Below are 19,091 nucleotides of genomic sequence, written 5' to 3' on the forward strand. Positions count from 1 at the left end.
AGAAAGGAAATTTACTAGAACCCAAGTCTGGGCTTTTGGAGTGGAGTGGAGTGGAGTGGAGTGGAGAACAAAGAAGCGGATGGGAACCTTGGTGAGACTTTGCCTCTTTGTCTTTGCATCTGTCTGCTCACTGTCCTAATTTTTCTCACCTTGCAGACCCTCTTTCTCCATTATTCTGTAAAAAAAAAGTCCACACTGCAGCTTAGGAGTGAGTTCACAGCAGCTCATTTTAATTGCAAGCAGATCTGACTGACCCTCTTTAGATGAAAGTCCAAATACCCAAGAGATAATCTGATTGGCTGAGTTGTATTAGGTGTTCACATCTGATCCAGTCAGCTGTGATGGGGTTGGGGAGGGAGCATGTAGCACAAATGTGGCAGCTGGTGGACATATGCGTAAGCAGCGGGTAGTTTTTTGTTTATTGAGGTACAGTTGATTTACAGTGTTATTAATATATTAGCTTCAGGTGTATAGCATAGTGATTCAAAATTTTTATAGATTATACTCCTTTTGAAGTTATTACAAAAATTGACTATATTACCTGTGCTGTACAAGATATCCTCATAGTTTACTTATTTTATACATAGTAGTTTGTTCCTCTTAATCTTCTACCCCTATATTGTTCCTTCTCCCTTTTCCTGTCCTCACTAGTCACCACTCATTTGTCCTCAATTACCTGTGAGTCTGTTTATATTTTGTTACATTCTTCCATTTGTTTTTATTTTTAGGATTCCACAAATAAATGATAACATACAGTATTTTTCTTTCTCTGACTTACTTTACTAAACACAATATCATCCAGGTTGATCCATGCTGCTGCAAATGGCAGAATTTTCTTCTTTTTATGGTTGAGTAATATTCCATTGTGTATATGAAGCACGTCTTCTCTATCCATTCAACTGCTGATGAACACTTAGGTTGCTTCTATATCTTGACTATTGTAAACAGTGCTTCTGTGAACATTGGGGTGCATGTACCTTTTGGAATTAATGTTTTTGTTTTCTTTGGATATATATCCAGGAGCAGAATTTCTGGGTCAATAGTAGTTTTATTTTTAGTTTTTTTTAAAATTTTTTTTAGTTTTTAAAGAACCTTCCATACTATTTTCAGTAGTGGCTTCATCAATTTACATTCCCACCAACAGTGAACTAAGATTCCCTTTTCTACATCCTCACCAACATTTGTTATTTGTAGTCTTTTTGGTGGTGATGGCCATTCTGACTGGTGTGAGGGAATATCTCATTGTGGTTTTGATTTGTGTCTCTATGATGACTAACAATGTTGAGCATCTTTTTTTGTGACTGTTAGCACATCTGTATGTCTTCTTTGGAAAAATGTCTATTCAAGTCTTCTGTGCATTTTTAATTGTTTTTTTTTATATTGAATTGTATGAGTTGCATATATATTTTGAATATCAAGCCTGTATTGGTCATATCTTTTGACCAGTATTTTCTTCCATCAAATATTTTCTTCCATTCTGTTGGTTGTCTTTTTGTTTTGTTGAGGTTTCCTGTGTTATGCAAAAGCTTTTACGTTTAATTAGATCCCATTTGTTTATTTTTTCCTTTTCTTTTGCCTTAGGACACAGGTCCAAAGTTTTTTGCTGTAATTTATATTAAAGAGTGTTCTGCCTATGATTTCTTCTATGAGTCTTATGGTTTCCAGCCTTACATTTAGGTCTTTAATTTATTTTGGGTTTATTTTTGTATATAGTATGAGACAGTATTTTCATTCTTTCACGTGTAGCTTTCCAGTGTTCCCAGCACCAGTATTGAAGACACTGTGTTTTCCCCATTGTATATTTTTGCCTCCTTTGTTGTAGATTAACTGACCATAAGTGTGGGGGTTTATTTCTGGGGTCTCTATTTTGACCCATTACTCTGTGTGTCTGTTTCTTGGGTCCCTACCATACTGTTTTGATTACCGTGTAGTCTGAAGTCAGGAAATGTGATACCTCCAGCTCTGTTCTTCTGTCTCAAGATGATTTTGGCTATTCTGTATCTTTTGTGGTTCTATATAAATTTTAAGATTATTTGTTCTACTTCTGTGAAAAATACCATTGGTATTTTGGTAGAGATTGCACCGAATCTGTAAATTGCTTTGGGTAGTATGGTCACTTTAACAATATTCTTCCAGTCCATGAAGATGGATTCCCGTCTTTCCATCTGTGTAGTCTTCAGTTTCTATCCTCAGTGTCTTAAACTTTCTGAGTGTATGTCCTTTGGCATTTCCCAGGTGGCTCAGTGGAAGAGAATCCACCTACCAAGCTGGAGACACAGGTTCAATCCCTGGGTCAGGAAGATCCCCTGGAGGAGCAAATGGCAACTCACTCCAGTATTCTTGCCTGGGAAATTCCATGGACAGAGGGGTCTGGCAGATTACAGTCCATAGGGTCTCGAGAGTTGGACATGACTGAGCACGCATGAGAGATGTGTCTTTTACCTTTTTAGTTATATTTATTCCTAGGTATTTTATTCTTTTTTATGTGCTCCTGTGTTAGAAACATATATATTTACAATTGTTATAGCTTTTTCTCAGATTGCTCCTTGGATCATTATGTAATGTCCTTCTTTATCTCTTGTTACAGTCTTTGTTTTAAAGTCTGTTCTGTCTGATACAAATATTGCTACCCTGACTTTCTTTTGACTTCCATTTGCATAGAATACCTTTTTCTGTTTCCTCACTTTTAGTCTGTATGTGTCTTAAGATCTGAAGTGATTCTCTTACAAGCAGCCTGTATATGAGTCTCGACTTTGTATCATTCAACCAATCTGTGTCTTTTGATTACAGCATTCAGCCCATTTACATTTAAAGAAATCATTGATAGGTATATTCGTATTGCCATTTTGTTCACTGTTTTGGGCTTGTTTCTGTAGGTTCTTTTTTGCTCCTTTTTTCTTCTTTTGTTCCCTTTCCTTGTGAATTGATGACTATCTTTAGTGTTATGTTTGTATTCCTTTGGCTTCCCTACCAGCTCAATTGATAAAGAATCTGCCTGCAAGCAGGAGACCCAGGTTTGATCCCTGGGTAGGGAAGAGCCCCTGGAGAAGGAAATGACAACCCCCTCCAGTACTCTTGCCTGGAGAATTCCGTGGACAGAGTAGCAGGGCAGGCTACAATCTGTGGGATCCCAAGGAGTTGGATACAACTGAGTGAGGCTAACTTTCTTTTCTTTCTTTGGATTCCTTTCTCTCTGTCTCTGTGTGTCTGTCTGTCTGTCTCTCTCTTTTTGTGTGTGTGTGTATTTATTACATATTTTTGGTTTGTGGTTACCATGAGTTCTATCTACCTACCTATAATTGTTTTAAGATGCTGATCTCTTAATTTCAAATGCATTTTAACATCCCTGAATTTTAAAATTCTCCTCCCCTCATGATTACTGTTTTTGACATCGTATTTTACATCTTTTTGTTTTCTGTATCCCTTAACTGATTATTTTAGATCTTGATGATTTTGCTATTTTTGCCTTTTAACCTTCTCACTAGCTTTGTACATGATTGATTTACTACCTTTACTGTATATTTGCCTTTATTGATGAGCTTTTTCCTTTTATAATTTTCATGTTTCTGGTTGTGGCCTTTTCTTTTTCAGTTCAAAATCCCTTTAACATTTCTTGTAGAGCTGGTTTGGGTGGTGGTGAACTCCTTCAGCTTTTGCCTCTGTGTAAAACTTTAGATCTATCCATCAAATCTGAAAGAAAGCCATGTTGGGTCCAGTATTCTAGGTAGTACATTTTCCCCTTTTGTCACCCTAAATATATCATGCCACTCCCTTCTGACCTTTTAATATTCTCTCTTTATTTTTAATTTTTGCCATTTTAATTAGAATGTGTCTTGGTGTGGTCTTCTTTGGGCTGATCCTGTTTGGGACTCTCTGCTTCCTGAATCTGGATGTCTGTTTCCTTTCCTTGGTTAGGGAAGTTTTCAGGTATTATGTCTTCAGGTATGTTCTCTGCCCCTTTCTTTGTGTCTTCTCTTTCAGGCTCCTATAACCTGAGTATTAGTGTGATTGATGTTGTTCCAGAGGTCTCGTCAACTGTCCTCATTGATTTTTGTCCTTTTTTTTTTTCTGTTCAGCTTCAGTGATGTCCACTTTTGTCCAGCTCACTGATTCATTCCTCTGTATAATTTAATCTACTATTGATACCATCTAGTGTATTTTTCATTTCAATTATTATATTATTCATCTCTCTTTAGTTCTTCTTTATATATTTTCTAACTCATTGTTAAAAACTTCTAGCTTCTCACTCTGTTTATTGTCCACTCTTTTCCTGAGTTCTTTGATCATCTTAATGATCATTACCTTGAACTCTTTATTGGATAGGTTGCCTGTCTCTACCTCACTTGATTCTTCTCCTGAGGTTTTATTGTTCCTTCATTTGGAACATGTTCCTGTGTCACCTCCTGTTGCCTAAGTTGCTGTTTTTATTTCTTTGTGTCTGGTAGGCTGTGCTTCCTGACGTTGGTGAAGTGGCCTTTGTACAAGACATCCTGTGTATCCCAGTAGCACATTGCCCTCTGGTCACAGAGCTGATTGCTCTAGGTGCGGGGCCTTCTGTTGTGGCAGGCTGACAGCCGTGGGTGGTCTGGTCAGCGCAGTTGGTCTCCAGTCTGGCTGTCGACCAAGACCCTGCCTGAAGCAGGGCATGATTTTCAGAGAGTGGGGACTTTTGAGGTGGGCAGCGCCCCTGAAGTTGTCTCCTAGGTTATCTCAGGTATGTTGAGATGACTAAGTATGATAATGAATGTAGGCGGTTGGCACAGTTCCTGGCATATACTTTGGGCTCTATGAATGGTATCTGCTATTATTCATTCATTGCCTTATTTAATAAGCACTTTTTTAGGGTGTGGTTTTTTAGATCCTATGCTAGGTGCTTAGGACAAAGCTGTTAAGGTCCTGTTGAGGTTTTTGTCAGGATTGAAAGAAATAATACATGCAAAATATTTAGTGCAGTTCCTAACTCACAATAATGTTTCAGTAAATGTTTGTCTATAAGTATTGAGTCTAACTGAAAAAGAGTGAGAAAAATTCTTACATTTTTTTCTATGTGTCTTTTGGTCACTTGGCTACAGGACTGAGCCATGTTTGGTTACAAAAAATAGATTTTATTGATCAAAGTAATGTCAGCTGCCAGACTGATAGTTTTCAGATGTTGTTTTTAAGTCAGAATTAAAAGTTTAGGAATAACTGGCAAATAAAATAACACTGGCATCTTCTGAATGCAGGCACTTAAATCATTAAGAGTTAGCTAAGTTAAAAATACCCATGTGCAACATGTGATTGTCTTTATTTTCCTGACCAAGAATGGGCAGATCTGCCCATCTGCAGGAGACCTAAGTTGTGGTATAGCCACACGACAGAATTCTGCAATGAAGATGAACATACTTCAACCGCAAGCTATGTATGGGCAACTCACAAACACAGGGTTGAGTGAAGGAAGCCAGACACTGAATGATTCTATTTATATGAGTTCCAAAACAGGAAAAGCACATCTATGGTATTGTAAGTCTGGGCAGTGTTTGCCCTCAGAAAGGCGTTGGCTGGGAGGGGGCTCCAGGCATGTTGGTAGTGCTGTTTCTTGAGCTAAGTGCCGAGTACACAGGTATATTTTGTAAAATTTTACTGGACAGCACACTTGTGTGCATTTTAATGTATGCTTGATATAGTTTGATAAAAAAGTTTTAAAAACTGATAGAGTGCCCCTTCTTCCTGTACCTGCACAGCCCAGGCAGGAGAGGCAGGCTCCCTACTTGGTGATTGAGAAGGAACTAGATTTCCAGGCAGGGGGATAAAGGGAAAGGAAGTCATATTTATTCAGTCTGTGGAGAACTTTGTTTTGAGGCTCAGTAACAAAAATATTTTCATGTCTTCTGGACAATAATTTTCTCTTTTTGTTTATTTTAAAATATCTCTTGAATATTGTAAATGTTGCAACAGGGGGCACTTTCCTCTGAAGTGGCTGCTACTGAGAGTTTTGGGGTCTGCCTCTGGCAAGTGCAGGAATTGTATCTTTAGATGTCACCCTGAGTTTTTTATTTCCTGTCTTCCTTTTCCAATTCACTCATTTGTTTAAAAAAAAATTGTAATGCATGTGTTTCCTTTGTCCAGATTCACTCACTTATTTTTTAAAAGTTGAGGTGTATGTTTTCCTTTACCCCTAGTCACTCATTTGTTAGAGAAAACATGATAGTATGTGTGTGTCTTTTTCTTTTTCTTTTTTACAATTCAGTCATGCCATGCATTGTGTAGGTTCTTAGTTCCGCAACCAGGGATTGAACCTGAGGTCCCTGCATTGAAAATGTAGTCTTAACCACTGGACTACCAGAGAAGTCCCAGTATATGTGTGCCTTTCAATGGCTTTGATTCTTTTTGGAGAAAAATGGTGTACAAATAAACAGATCAGTGCAGAAAACATGGATAGCAACCTTACATGTGTTGAGCATTTCCACCACTTATTTCAGAGGATGTTACAGGGGAAGAGTGTGGTTTGGAGGGGCTGACTTGGCACATAGAAGGTGCCCAATACACTGGTGAGGCATTGGCCAGCAGGGCAAGGATGGAACTCAGAGGACCACATGAGGCCTCTGCTTTCTCCAACTGCCAGAAAGCAGAGAGAAGTTCACTCTGGTCTGGTTCAGTAACTCTGGACTTGGAGCTAGAAAATCTGGGTTCCATTCACCCTCTTTTTCATGGGCTGCAAGACAAATCCTTGTCCTGGGACAAATCCCTTGTCCTTTAAGAACCTTTGTCCAGGAGAAGGTCTCTATCAGGCACTGCCTGGGGCCTGGGTCTCCTGTCCAGACTATGGTCCCTCCCCTGGAGCAGCAACCAAATATGAAGGGGACTCTGTCTTTTTTTTTTTGTTGTTGTTTTTGGTTGAAATATAGTTGACTTTATGGGCTTCCCTAGTTGATCTATAGTACATAACCCACTTTCCAATGTGAGAGACCTGGGTTCAATCCCTGGGTCAGGAAGATCCCCTGGAGAAGGAAATGGCAACCCACTCCAGTATTCTTGCCTGGGATATCTTATGGACGGGGGCATGGCAGGCTACAGTCTATGGGGTTTTAAAGAGTTGGACACAACTTAGTGACCAAGAAAACAACATTGTTGATTTACAATGTTGTGTTAATTACTGCTGTGCAGAAGAGTGATTCAGTTATACCTATCTATCTACCTATATATATACACATTCTTTTTTAATATTCTTTTCCATTATAGTTTATCATAGGATATTGAGTATAGTTCTCAGTGCCATACAGTAGGACCCTGTCGTTTATCCATTCTGTATATAAAAGCTTACATCTGCTAACCCCAACCTCCCACTCCTCCCTCCCTCAACCCCACTCCCCCTTGGAAATCCCCTGTCTCTTCTCTATGTTTCATAAATAGGTTCATTTGTGTCATATTTTAGATTCCACATGTGAGTGATCATATGGTATTTGTCTTTCTTGACTTACCTCACTTAGTATGATAATCTCTGCATCCATGTTGCTGCAGAGGGCATTGTTTCATTCTTTTATTAGATCCATCAGTTCAGTTGTTCAGTCATGTCTGACTCTTTGTGACCCCATGGACTGCAGCACACCAGTCTTCCCTGTCCATCACCAACCCATGGAGCTTTCTCAAATTCATGTTCATCGAGTCGGTAATGCCATCCGACCATCTCATCCTCTGTCATCTCCTTCTCCTCCTCCCTTTAATCTTTCCCAACATCATGGTCTTTTCCAGTGAGGCAGTTCTTCGCATCAGGTGGCCAAAGTATTGGAGCTTCAGCTTCAGCATCAGTCCTTCCAATGAATATTCAGGACTGATTTCCTTTAGAATTGACTGGTTGGATCTCCTTGTAGTCCAAGGGGCTGAGTAGTATTCCATTGTATGTATGTATACCATATCTTTATTCATCTATCGATGAACATTTATGTTGTTTCCATGTCTTGACTATTGTGAATAGTGCTGCTGTGAACATAGGGGTGCATGTATTTTTTTGAATTGGAGTTTTGTTGGAGTTTTGTCCAGATAAATGCCCAGGAGTGGGATTGCTGGCTTATATGGTAATTCTATACTTAGTTTTCTGAGGAGCCTCCATACTGTTTTCCACAGTGGTTGCACCAGCTTACATCCCCACTGTGTATGAGGGTTCTGAAGGGGACTCTTAACTCTGTCTCCTCTTTCTATCTTGGTTCTCTCCACCAGAGTTCCTGGGGATGCTTGGTAACTTGGGAACATCCAGTGCCACCTATTCACATTCATAGGACTCAGAAGAACAGGCACAGAACCCAGCAAGACGGCTGGGGGTGCTTTACTGTGTGCCTGCTCCCCTTAAGCAGGCTCAGCAGCTCAGGAGCCTAGGGGAGCTGGCAACCCAGGCAGACAGACACAGACCAGCCCCCTCTCTTGCCCTCTCATTTGAGGAGCCTGTATGCTCTTTGTTTTGAGCTGACGAGGGTGGACTTGAAATGCTGCTAGGAGAACTCATCTCCCAGAAGTATGTTAATCATGTCCCACAAATGGAGTACAGAAAGGTTTGCACCCCCAGCCTGGAGTGGCTGAGCCTTTGCCCTTGGGGGAGGCAGGGCCGAGGTCCTGCAGAGTCCTGTGAGTTTGACCCTCTGGGGAATAAGCTGTTTCTTAGCCTCTCTGTTTGGACTGTATTGCCTTGTTCCTTTTAACGACATCATGAGAAACGCTGGGCTGGAAGAAGCACAAGCTGGAATCAAGATTGCCGGGAGAAATGTCAATATCCTCAGATATGCAGATGACACCACCCTTATGGCAGAAAGTGAAGAAGAACTAAAGAGCCTCTTGATGAAAGTGAAAGAGGACAGTGAAAAAGTTGGCTTAAAGCTCAACATTCAGAAAACTAAGATCATGGCACCTGGTCCCATCACTTCATGGCAAATAGATGGGGAGACAGTGACAGACTTTATTTTTTTGGGCTCCAAAATCACTTCAGATGGTGATTGTAGCCATGAAATAAAAAGACACTTACTCCTTGGAAGGAAAGTTATGACCAACCTAGACAGCATATTAAAAAGCAGAGACATTACTTTTCAACAAATGTCCGTCTAGTCAAGGCTATGGTTTTTTCAGTGGTCATGTATGGATGTGAGAGTTGGACTATAAATAAAGCTGAGCACCAAAGAACTGATGCTTTTGAACTGTGGTGTTGGAGAAGATTCTTGAGAGTCCCTTGGACTGCAAGGAGATCCAACCAGTCAATTCTAAAGGAGATCAGTTCTGAATATTTATTGAAAGGACTGATGTTGAAGCTGAAGCTCCAATACTTTGGCCACCTGATGCGAAGAGCAGACTCATTTGAAAAGACCCTATTGCTGGGAAAGATTGAAGGTGGGAGAAGAAGGGGATGACAGAGAATGAGATGGTTGGATGGCATCACCAACTCAATGGACATGAGTTTGGGTAAATTCCATGAGTTGGTGATGGACAGGGAGGCCTGGTGTGCTGCAGTCCATGGGGTCGCAAAGAATCGGGCAGGACGGAGCAACTGAACTGAACAATGTGCTATAAGCATTGCACCCCCTAAAGCAGGGCACATGCTGCCCTCAGTATAACCTTTTCCCAACTCAGTCTGGGAGAAAGGACACCCCTCCACTGTAGCCTTGGCGCTTCCTTAGATCAAGCCACACCCTTAACTTAAGCCCTTCAGTAGTTTCTCGTTGCTACAGGGTCAGGTCTCCATTAGAAAGGACAGTAATCATGTATGGATGTGAGAGTTGGACTATAAAGAAAGCTGAGCGCTGAAGAATTGATGCTTTTGATCTTGAAAGGGTCAAGATCCTTTCTGATCTGGTCCCTGCCTGCCTCTCTAGGTTCTACTCCAGTCCCTTTCCCCCTCACCCCCTGGGCTCCACCCATCTCCAACATCTGAAAGTCCCCTTTGCAGCAGCTTCTCTGACTTTATTTTCCCTCAGGTTGAATTAATATCTCCTTCATCTGGGGCTCTACAACATACTTCATGTGTCAAAGTGATAGAAATTGCGTAAGATTTTCATTTGTGCTTGTACATACATGCCACCCTGTTTGTGAGCCTTTGGAGGGGAGGAACAAGAGTTACTCAGTACTGTGTCCCCAGCTCAGGGTCTGGCCCAGGGCTCCGTAAACATTTGTTGCACCAGTGGGGTTGGAGCATAACGATACCTGCAACTGTGCTGGAACAGGGGACTGCCTCTTGAGCATTCTGTCTGCTCTTGTGTTGTTCTAGTCCTTTTCCCTCCCTTTTGCTTCTCAGGGTATCTCTTCTAGCTTTTCTTCTCCTCCCATTTGATAGTTATAAGCTTCACAGAAGAACTGTAGGTTTCTTGAGAGAACGGTATCCTTGATTGCTAAATTAATATGCTATATTCACAAACCAGGTTTGGTTAGAATGACTGCATTCTTACCAGGACATTGCTGACTGCATAGCAGTCCTTTAGAAGTCAAGCAAAACATACTCTTTTTATTTCAAAAATAATGTTAGACTTACAGAGGAATTGCAAAAATAAGAGTTCATGGATATCCTTCACCCAGATTCCACTAGTGATAGCGAGTTATACAGCCGTGGTACAGTGATCAAAACCAGGAAAGTAACACAGGTACAATATTTTTATTGTATCTTATGTGACGTTCTGTAGTTCTTACCTAATGTTCCTTTTCTGTTTCAATATCTGCTTCAGGATCCCAACTTGCTCCTAGTTGTGTCTCAGACTCTTCCAGTCTATGACAGTTACTGATTTCTTTCCTTGCTTTTATGAACTTGACATCTCTGAGGAGTACCGATCAGTTAAGGAGTACCGATCAGTTACGTAGAAGTGTTTTCTTTGCTTCTGGTTAGTTTCCAGGTGATTGAAGTTCCCTGAGGTGTGTGGTCAGGGTGAGTTCTGCATAAGTGCTTCCTCTTCCTTTCCCTTCTCAGTCTGCTTGTTTCTCTTGGGATTCTCTGGAGCAAGAGTCAGGGGAAGAAGCCATTCTGTGGAGGTGACCAGTGTTTCTTGACGTTGGCTGGTCACCTTCATAGTCAGAGTTCCCAATTACATCTGCAGTCAACTATACAGTTAACCATGCACATTGACCTTGGGATGACACAGACTCTTTCTTGCTCCTCCTCCTCCTCTGCACATCTCCCCTTGCCCAGTTGTCCTTGTTGATAAGAGGTGAGAGGAGGAGGCTTTAGGACTGGCACACCTGTGCATACACTTTCCTGGAGTCACGCTCTGGGATACCTTTGCCAAGTCTGCTCGGGGACTGGCTGGTGTGCAAGCGTAAGGGGGACATGTGCTGAGCCTTATAGCCCTCCTGCTACTCACCAGTGATGGGCTGTGTGGCCCATGAAGTTAGGGACAAGGGCAGAGGCCTGGGAGAGGAGGCAGCTGCGGTACCAAAGTGTCAGTCAGCTCAGCCCCAGCACATTCAGTCACAGCACTTTCAGTCAATCCTGGGGTTTTTAAGGAATGCTGAAAGAGCATCCTAGGATCCAGTCACTTAGTTCATTCACTCAAATTTTCATCCACCCATTTATTTGAACAGAGTAAGGCCTGGTTCGTTTTTATTTATTATTATTTTTTTTTGGTTCGTTTTTATTGTTATTTTGGTTATTGCTGTCATTAAGTATAAGGACATAGGGATGAATACAACTCAAGCCCTGCCTTCAGAGTGCTGGAGGGGGTGAGGAGGAAGGGAGGCAAGCCACAGAAGACCTCAGCATCATGTGACAAGGGCTCTGTTGAAGGGATTTGTTAAGTTTGTGGGAACAAGGGAGAGGGAGTGACTTAATTGTGACAAGATGTGCAGTGTATGGGGCAGGTGATGATGCTAAAGGATTTGGAAGGGTTAGGCTGACAAACAGGGAAGGAACTCATGTTCCATCTAGGGGAACAGCCCGTGCAAGGGCCTGGAGTACAGAAAGCCTGTAGTTAGCTGAAGAAATAGAAAACTTCCCCACACCTTCACTCCTTCGTTCATTCATCTACCCACTTGTTCTGGGCCAGCTTTTCTGGGAACAGGGCCACCAAGCTGAGGCGGATCTGGCCTTGCCTAAGGGTCTCACAGCTAGGGTGGGGAGCTGTACAGTTAGTATGAGAGCACTCATATACATAGTGCTTTAGGGAGGAGCGAGGGATGGTAGGGAAGCCTTCTTGGAGGAGGATATCTTTGAGGTTTTATTGGAAAAGGAAATGAGCAATAAAGAAGCAGAGATGGTCACTCTTTGTAGAGAGAGTATCATGTGCCAAGGCTCAGGGGTCATCTGTTTATTCATTCACTTATTATATTTATTCATTCAACAAATATGTATTGAATACCAGCTATGTGTCTGTACTATGCATAAAGATTTCAAAGTGAACAATTTATGGACCTTACATGGAGAGTTTTAGTTACTTTCGGCTAAATTACGCTTTGGTGACAACCCCCAAATCTCAGTGGTTTGTGACAGTCAAGGTTTATTTATTAACTTTTTTGTTTGTTTATTTTTGGCTGCACTGGGTTTTCTTTCCTGCTCTTGGGCTTTTTCTAGTTGTGGTGAGTGAGGGCTGATCTTTGTTGTGGTGAGTAGGCTTCTCATTGAAGTGGCTTCTCTTATTGTGGAGCACTGGCTGTAGGCACAGGCTTCAATAATTGTGCAAAGGTTGAGTTGCTCCATGGCATGTGGGATATTCCCAGACTAGGGATTGAACCCATGTCCCCTGCATTGGCAGATGGAGTCTTAACCATTGGACCACCAGGGAAGTCCCATAAGGTTTATTTTTCACTCAAGTTATGTGTTCACTGCTGGTGGCAAAGAGGAGAGATGGTAGACCCGTGAACTGGCTCTTAAAGATTCTGCTCCAAAGAGGCAAATGTCTCTTCCACTCTCATTTGGGAAAGTGCATCACCTGGCCAAGTTTGACATCAGTGGGTTAGGGATGGGTAAACCTCCCACAGAGAAGGGCAGTGCATATTTTGACCAATAAGGCAACCTACCATATGATCTGAGGAAAGGTAGCTTAATATGACAGGAATGTCCAATATGAGGGCAACTAAAAAAATAAATTTTAAGGAGAAGACAGATCATGCACAGCCTTGAGGACCGGGCTGAAGAGTTTGGACTCATGTCTGGCAGTGGAGAGCCATGGCAGGCTTAAAAAATTCTATTGAGGACTGTTCAGCAAAGAAGTGTTAAGATCTTATCTGCACTTTAGAAAAATCATTTCAGTATTAGCAGGAGAATGGCTGGCAGGGGTTTAGGCTAGAGATAGGAAGAGCAATTGGGAAATGTGGGGGGTACCATAGTACAGAGAACAAAGTGGGTTCCAACTAAGGTTGGAACAGGAGAGAAGAGGAAGAGAGGGCTTCAAGAGATGTCAGGACTAGAATTGAGGGAGTTATTTTTCAACAGATAGTTCAGAGAGAAGGAACGAAAGAGAATGTGTTCCAGTGGCACCTTGTGCACCAATGAAGTAACCAATAAATTAATTGCTTATAGAGTGAGCCCTGATTAAATATTTCTCCATTAAAATTTTTTTTGATAATTAAAAAAAATTTAATGCTTACTTTTTTTGGAGTATATATTCTATGATTTTGACAAATGCATGGACTTGTATAACCACTACACAGTTAAGATCATGAAAAGTCTTTCTTGTGGAGCTTCTCTTTGTTAAGCCATTCCTTCCCTCCAACTCCTGGAAACCCTGATCTGTTTTCTGCTGATATAGTTTTGCCTTTTTCAGAATGTTGTATAAATGGAATCATATGGTATGTAGCTGAAGAAGGGCATGGCAAGAATACTGGAGTGGGTTGCCAAGGACAGAGGAACTTGGTGGGCTACAGCCCATGGAGTTGCAAGGAGTCCCACAGGACTGAGGGACTAACATACACATACACACGTGGTAGCCTTTTAAGTCTACCTTCTTTTACTTAGCATAGTGCATTTGAGATTCATTCAAGTTTTTGCATGTATCAGTGTTTCCTTTTTATTACTAAGTAGTATTTAATTGTATGGCTGTACCACATGTATTTTTTTTTTTTAAATGCCCCAGATCACTTTTCATTATTCTCTATACCCTGAAATGTTGATTTTTTTATGTGCTACCCCAGGCAGGGCATTTCTGTTTCTTGCTGAACACCTTGTGTCCTTTGGTCTCCCTGTGCTCAGTCAGGAAAAGCCTTTTCTGGTTGGTTCCCTAGGCTGAAAGGTAGAGTTCTGCTTTCTTTCTTTGACATGAGGACTCATTTCCTGCTTAGAGTCCCATATGAAAACAACCCCCCCCTTGCACAGCTTCCTGTGTAACATCATCAAACATCCCACCAGCAGCCGTTACTCAGGAGTATCAGAGGTTAATTGCACTTCCTACACCTTATACTGCAAAAGCATATTGCAAAGTCCTGTGAAGTCACTGAGAGCTGGTGGACACTCAACTTTCCCAGACATTTCCAGATGGCCTTTGGATGGAATGCGGAAATTGGTCTCAGCCTTTTCTCTTATATCTTTGAGTAATGTAGTATAAGAGTAATGTAAGATTTTCTATGCATTGCAGAATCCTGTGGGGTCACTTGGCTAGAAAACCATGTTTTCTTCATCCCACAGGTTATAATAGTTCAGATCCAGAAAGTTGCTGGAAATTTGGGGTTAAACAGCTTCAAAGGCTCCAAAGATGCAGATCCCACAGGACAAAATTCAAAGGAATGATTTAAAACAGCAACAACCACTTTGCTGAGTTCAAAAGCAATTACTTTAAAAAGCTATCTGTTGCATTAGTAGATAGTAAACTAAAAAACTTTTTTCAAAAATTAAACTTTAAATGATATGTGGAGACAAACTTTGCTTATCAAACTTACTATTTTTCAATGAGAAGAAAGTGTTTACAAGTTACCATTAAAATAACATTCTTTTCAAATTATAAACATAATTAATGTTTAAAGCATGCTAACTATAGAAAATTACAAAACACATAATTAAGAAAAATTATTCATAATTTCCAAACCCAGAGATGGGTATCTGAAAATAAAAATGTTGAGATCTGACTGTTAATAATGCACTAGGTTCAGCTTTTTTGTTTGACCTTGAATTCAACTCAACATGACCATGTCACGTGATTTAATGGCGGCCCAGTATTGTTTTGTGGATCTGCTACTAGTCTTTTATTGTTGACCATTTCTGTTTTTTCCTGTTTTTCACTTTATGTATATATGAAATTAACACTGTGGCAGAAATACCCTGTGCTTTTCTCTTAGTCTATGTCCTTAGAAGGGTATTTGCTGGGTGGTCTGGGGTTTTGGTTGTAAAGATCAGAGATTCAGCCTGTCATTTTGAGGACGGTAGAATTTATGGTAAGGATTCTTAACCTGGGAGATGGTTGGAACCAGGGTGCTCAAGGATGGCTGCTCTTTCTGGCCCAAGAGTCAATGCTCCAGGATTGACTTGGCAAAAGTGGGGTGCAACAGAGCTGGAGGGCTGAGTGTGGACACTAAGGGAAAAGGCTCCTGGTGCATGAAGGGATAATGGGGTGCACATCCAGGGCCAGCTGCTCCCGCTGGTTGAGATTCTCCATGTCATCAGAGCTACTGGAGGTCACAGATAACCATCTACTCGAGAAGATGGGGAACCAAGTACTTGCTTTTCTTTTCCCATTAGAGAGTGGCATGAGGGGAGATGCAGAGCAAGTTGTGGGGCTAGACCCTGTAGCTCCCTGTCTGATCTAGGTTCTGTCAAGGTCCAGGCCCTTCAAACCACTTACCTAGGTTAGGTTACCCTGTTATGTTAGGATACCCAGGTGTTCCATCTCCGGGATTCTGGAGAGTCCTGAGCATGTGTTGAGGCCCTGCGCCCCCTCGTGGTCACTTTCTCCATTACTAGCACAATGGGCGTGGATGAAGTTTGGGGCAGCCTCTAAGCTCCCAGATCTAGGGAAATCTCTCGCAGATCCATCCATACTTTCCTGGCAGCCAAAAGGCATGTGCTACTCCCAACTCTCTCTTAACTTGCTGTGTGACTCTGGCCACTTTTTATTTCACAGAGCCTCAGGTCGGCCAGAGGGGAGAGCGTAGGGCCTTCCTAGAAAGATAGAGTTCCAGAAAGATCCCCTTCTGGGTCTCATTTTGCATGCATGCATGCTCAGTCATGTCTGACTCTTTGCGACCCCATGGACTGTAGCCCGCCAGGCCCCTCTGTCCATGGAATTCTCTGATCAAGAATACTGGAGTGGGTTGCCATTCCCTTCTCCAGGGTCTCACTTCAGTCATCTGTGAAATGAGGAAAGTGATGCTGACCTCATTTGACTTGAGGAAGGGCTCAGAACTTCTTTAGCTCCTGCCCACTTTGGCCTGGTGGGGGGCCCAGAGTTGGCTGGAGCAGGTACGGACAGTGTGGTAAGCAGATTCCAGGGAGCACTGGGTTTGTGCCCTTTCATGGCATCCACTAAAGGCTGCTAATTGAGAGATGAGCTGTCTGGTTTCATGAGGATCACTCCCACCACCTCAGGGTAAATAGGAGTCAGAGAGAATGTGGCCAGCATGGCAGCGTGCTCAGAGCCAGGCCCCTCTGGAAGGCTGGAGGGAGAGGGACTCCCTGATGTGGGAGTGCCTGGGAGACTTCTTGGGGAAGAAAGTAGTACACAGATTTCATGGGCTTCAGGGGTTGGACAACTGTGAGTTCAGAGGGCAGGCCCTTCAAACAGGAAAATAGAGCTCAAAAACCAATCTGAGGGGGTGACATCAGCAGGAATGGCAGAATAAGGAAATCCTCTCTTCCATAAAAGCAAGGAGAACACTGGAAAAAATGGTCAAAACCAACCTTTTCGGACCTTTGGAAATTACCCAAAGGCTTGAAACAATCCAAGGAGTATTCATCGAAAACAAATAGCTAAGGGAATTCCCTGGCGGTCCAGTGCTTAGGAGTGGTTAGGATTCAGTGCTTTCACTGCCGGGGGCCAGAAACTGGTCAGTGAGCCAAGATCCCACAAGCTGCTTGGCATGGCAAGCAAGAACAAACATCAACAACAAAACAAAAAAGGAAGTGGCAAAAACCAATGGCTAAATTGTGGTAAGAATAGTTAACTTTGCAGAGTTATAACTTGCCTGGATGGCATTACCGACTCGATGGACACGAGTTTGAGTAAACTCCGGGAGTTGGTGATGGACAGGGAGGCCTGGCGTGCTGTGATTCGTGGGGTCGCAAAGAGTCGGACACGGCTGAGCGACTGAATTGAACTGAACTTGCCTTAGTCCCATCCACTTCTCTATAGCCGAGTAGTCACCTTGAAACCCAATAGCTCCACAGCTGTAGTGAAAATCAGCAGCCTGGCAGCCACTGGAAGGAGCAGAACAGAATATAAACTCCTCCAAAGCTCAGTTCCTAGATACCTGGTGTGTTTTTTTTTTTTTTTAGGGGTTAATATACCTTTTTAATTTTAAATATTTTTAAGGTTTAAAAATTGCTTAAAGTTTTAAATTTCTAGTAGGAAAACATTATCTGAATGAATACCCTAATGGCAAACCGCTGTAAAATGTTTTCAGCTGCATCTGGGGCAAAGGGGTAGGGATTATCTTCAAAGCACCCCAGCTTTCTTCATGAGAAGGTCAGAGGTACACTGGTTTGTATTATTGCAACATCCATTAGGTGATCTAAGTTGCTTTTCCTCCAGCAGGGCTTTATGTCAGAAGGGCATTATGCTTGACCTCCAAATTTGGCCGACAATTTACTGATGAGATTCATAACCTTTGGGTTGCTCTGATATTTTGACATATTTGCCGGGTTCTGGGCCACATCCTGGAAGGCCACCATAACTTCTGGATCCTGCATGGCTGCAAGGACCTCTGGATCACTAAGAATTTCATTGAGCCCAGGCATTCCAGGCATTCCAGGCATTCCCCCTCCCATTCCAGGCATTCCTCCAGGAAAATTACCAGGCATTCCCCCAGGAAAGCCTCCTGGAAAAGAGCCATACTGAGATCCTGATTGTCTTCTGGCTTCTTCCTCCCTCTGGGCTCTCTCATGTTCTTCCCGAGCCTTCTTAACCCTTTCTATTCTTTCTTTGATCTCACGCTCTTCACGTTTTCGCTCATACTTTCTCCGATGTTCAGCAATTTTCTGGGCCCTTGGTTGAACTTCCTTCAGCATTGCACTAGCATCTTCATCATAATCCAGCTTACAGGCAAGGGCAAGATCATGGGCAGCTTCTTCCCAATGGCCCAGAAGTCTGTGTGCTTTCCCTCGCCACTTGTATGGCTGAGCTGAATCAGGATTTATTTCAATAGCTCTGTCACAGTCTCGGATGGCAGCATTTGGCTTCTGTAATTTGATGAAGACACTGGCTCTCTTGGCATACAGAATAGCCAAACGAGGATTTAGCTTGATGGCATCTGTGAACAAGTCAATGGCTTTCTGTAGTTCACCATCATTTAGGGCATCAATGGCAGCCACTTTTTTATCATTTGCCTGATCCATCATCTCCTCAGTTATCTCTACATTTTCATCTCCCATTTCTTGAGGTGCATCAGTGTCTGGTTCAATCACACCTTCATTGTCAATTTCTAGATCACTTTCCTCACTTGATGGTTCGTCTGTCTTTATGTTTTCCTCCGCCTTCTTACTATCTGTTTTTTCTTCCTTGGTATTTTCTTCCGATTTAGTTTTATGAGCAGCAGGTGGTATTTTACCCCCCATGCTCTCCACCCACTCCCTCAGGAAGCGCATTTCCTCGGTGTGCAGAACGCTCGGGTCCTGCTTACACATTTTCACGAAGGCTCGAAGCTCGCTCACTTTGCGGGGGTCCATAGTCCAGCGGCGGCGGGAGGCGGCCCGATTCCCGATACCTGGTGTTTTTTGACCTATCTGGTGCTTCCTTAAGTGAGCTCCCTTGAAAGGTTGTGTGTATTTGACCCAACTTGAAGCTTGCTTAATGCAAGCAAGTGTTTTTTTTTTTTTTCCTGAGAGCATTGGTCGAAAATGATTGGTGACAGTCTTTTAACATCACAGTTGCCTTAGGCAGTGATAACAGGCAGGACAAACAAGAAGACGACCAAAAAGTTTAAAGGAAAACTTAGGGAATAAGCTGTCCGCAGAGGGCTTTGAAAAACTTTGGCATATTCCTAGGAATCTAAAAGGCCACTCATATGTG

The 19,091-nt window shown here is 42.3% G+C and overlaps 1 protein-coding gene across 1 annotated transcript; it reads right to left on the reverse strand.

Moving 5' to 3' along the window:
- Positions 1 to 17,342: 17,342 nt before the first annotated feature.
- Positions 17,343 to 18,776, reverse strand: LOC122421195 (hsc70-interacting protein). Its single transcript, XM_043437061.1, has one exon. It carries the CDS (start codon positions 18,746 to 18,748, stop codon positions 17,639 to 17,641), a length of 1,110 nt encoding a protein of 369 aa, XP_043292996.1. The 5' UTR covers positions 18,749 to 18,776; the 3' UTR covers positions 17,343 to 17,638.
- Between the last annotated feature and the right edge of the window lie 315 nt (positions 18,777 to 19,091).

The sequence above is a fragment of the Cervus canadensis genome, chromosome 18 (genome assembly GCF_019320065.1).
Source record: "Cervus canadensis isolate Bull #8, Minnesota chromosome 18, ASM1932006v1, whole genome shotgun sequence".
Lineage (NCBI taxonomy): Eukaryota > Metazoa > Chordata > Mammalia > Artiodactyla > Cervidae > Cervus > Cervus canadensis.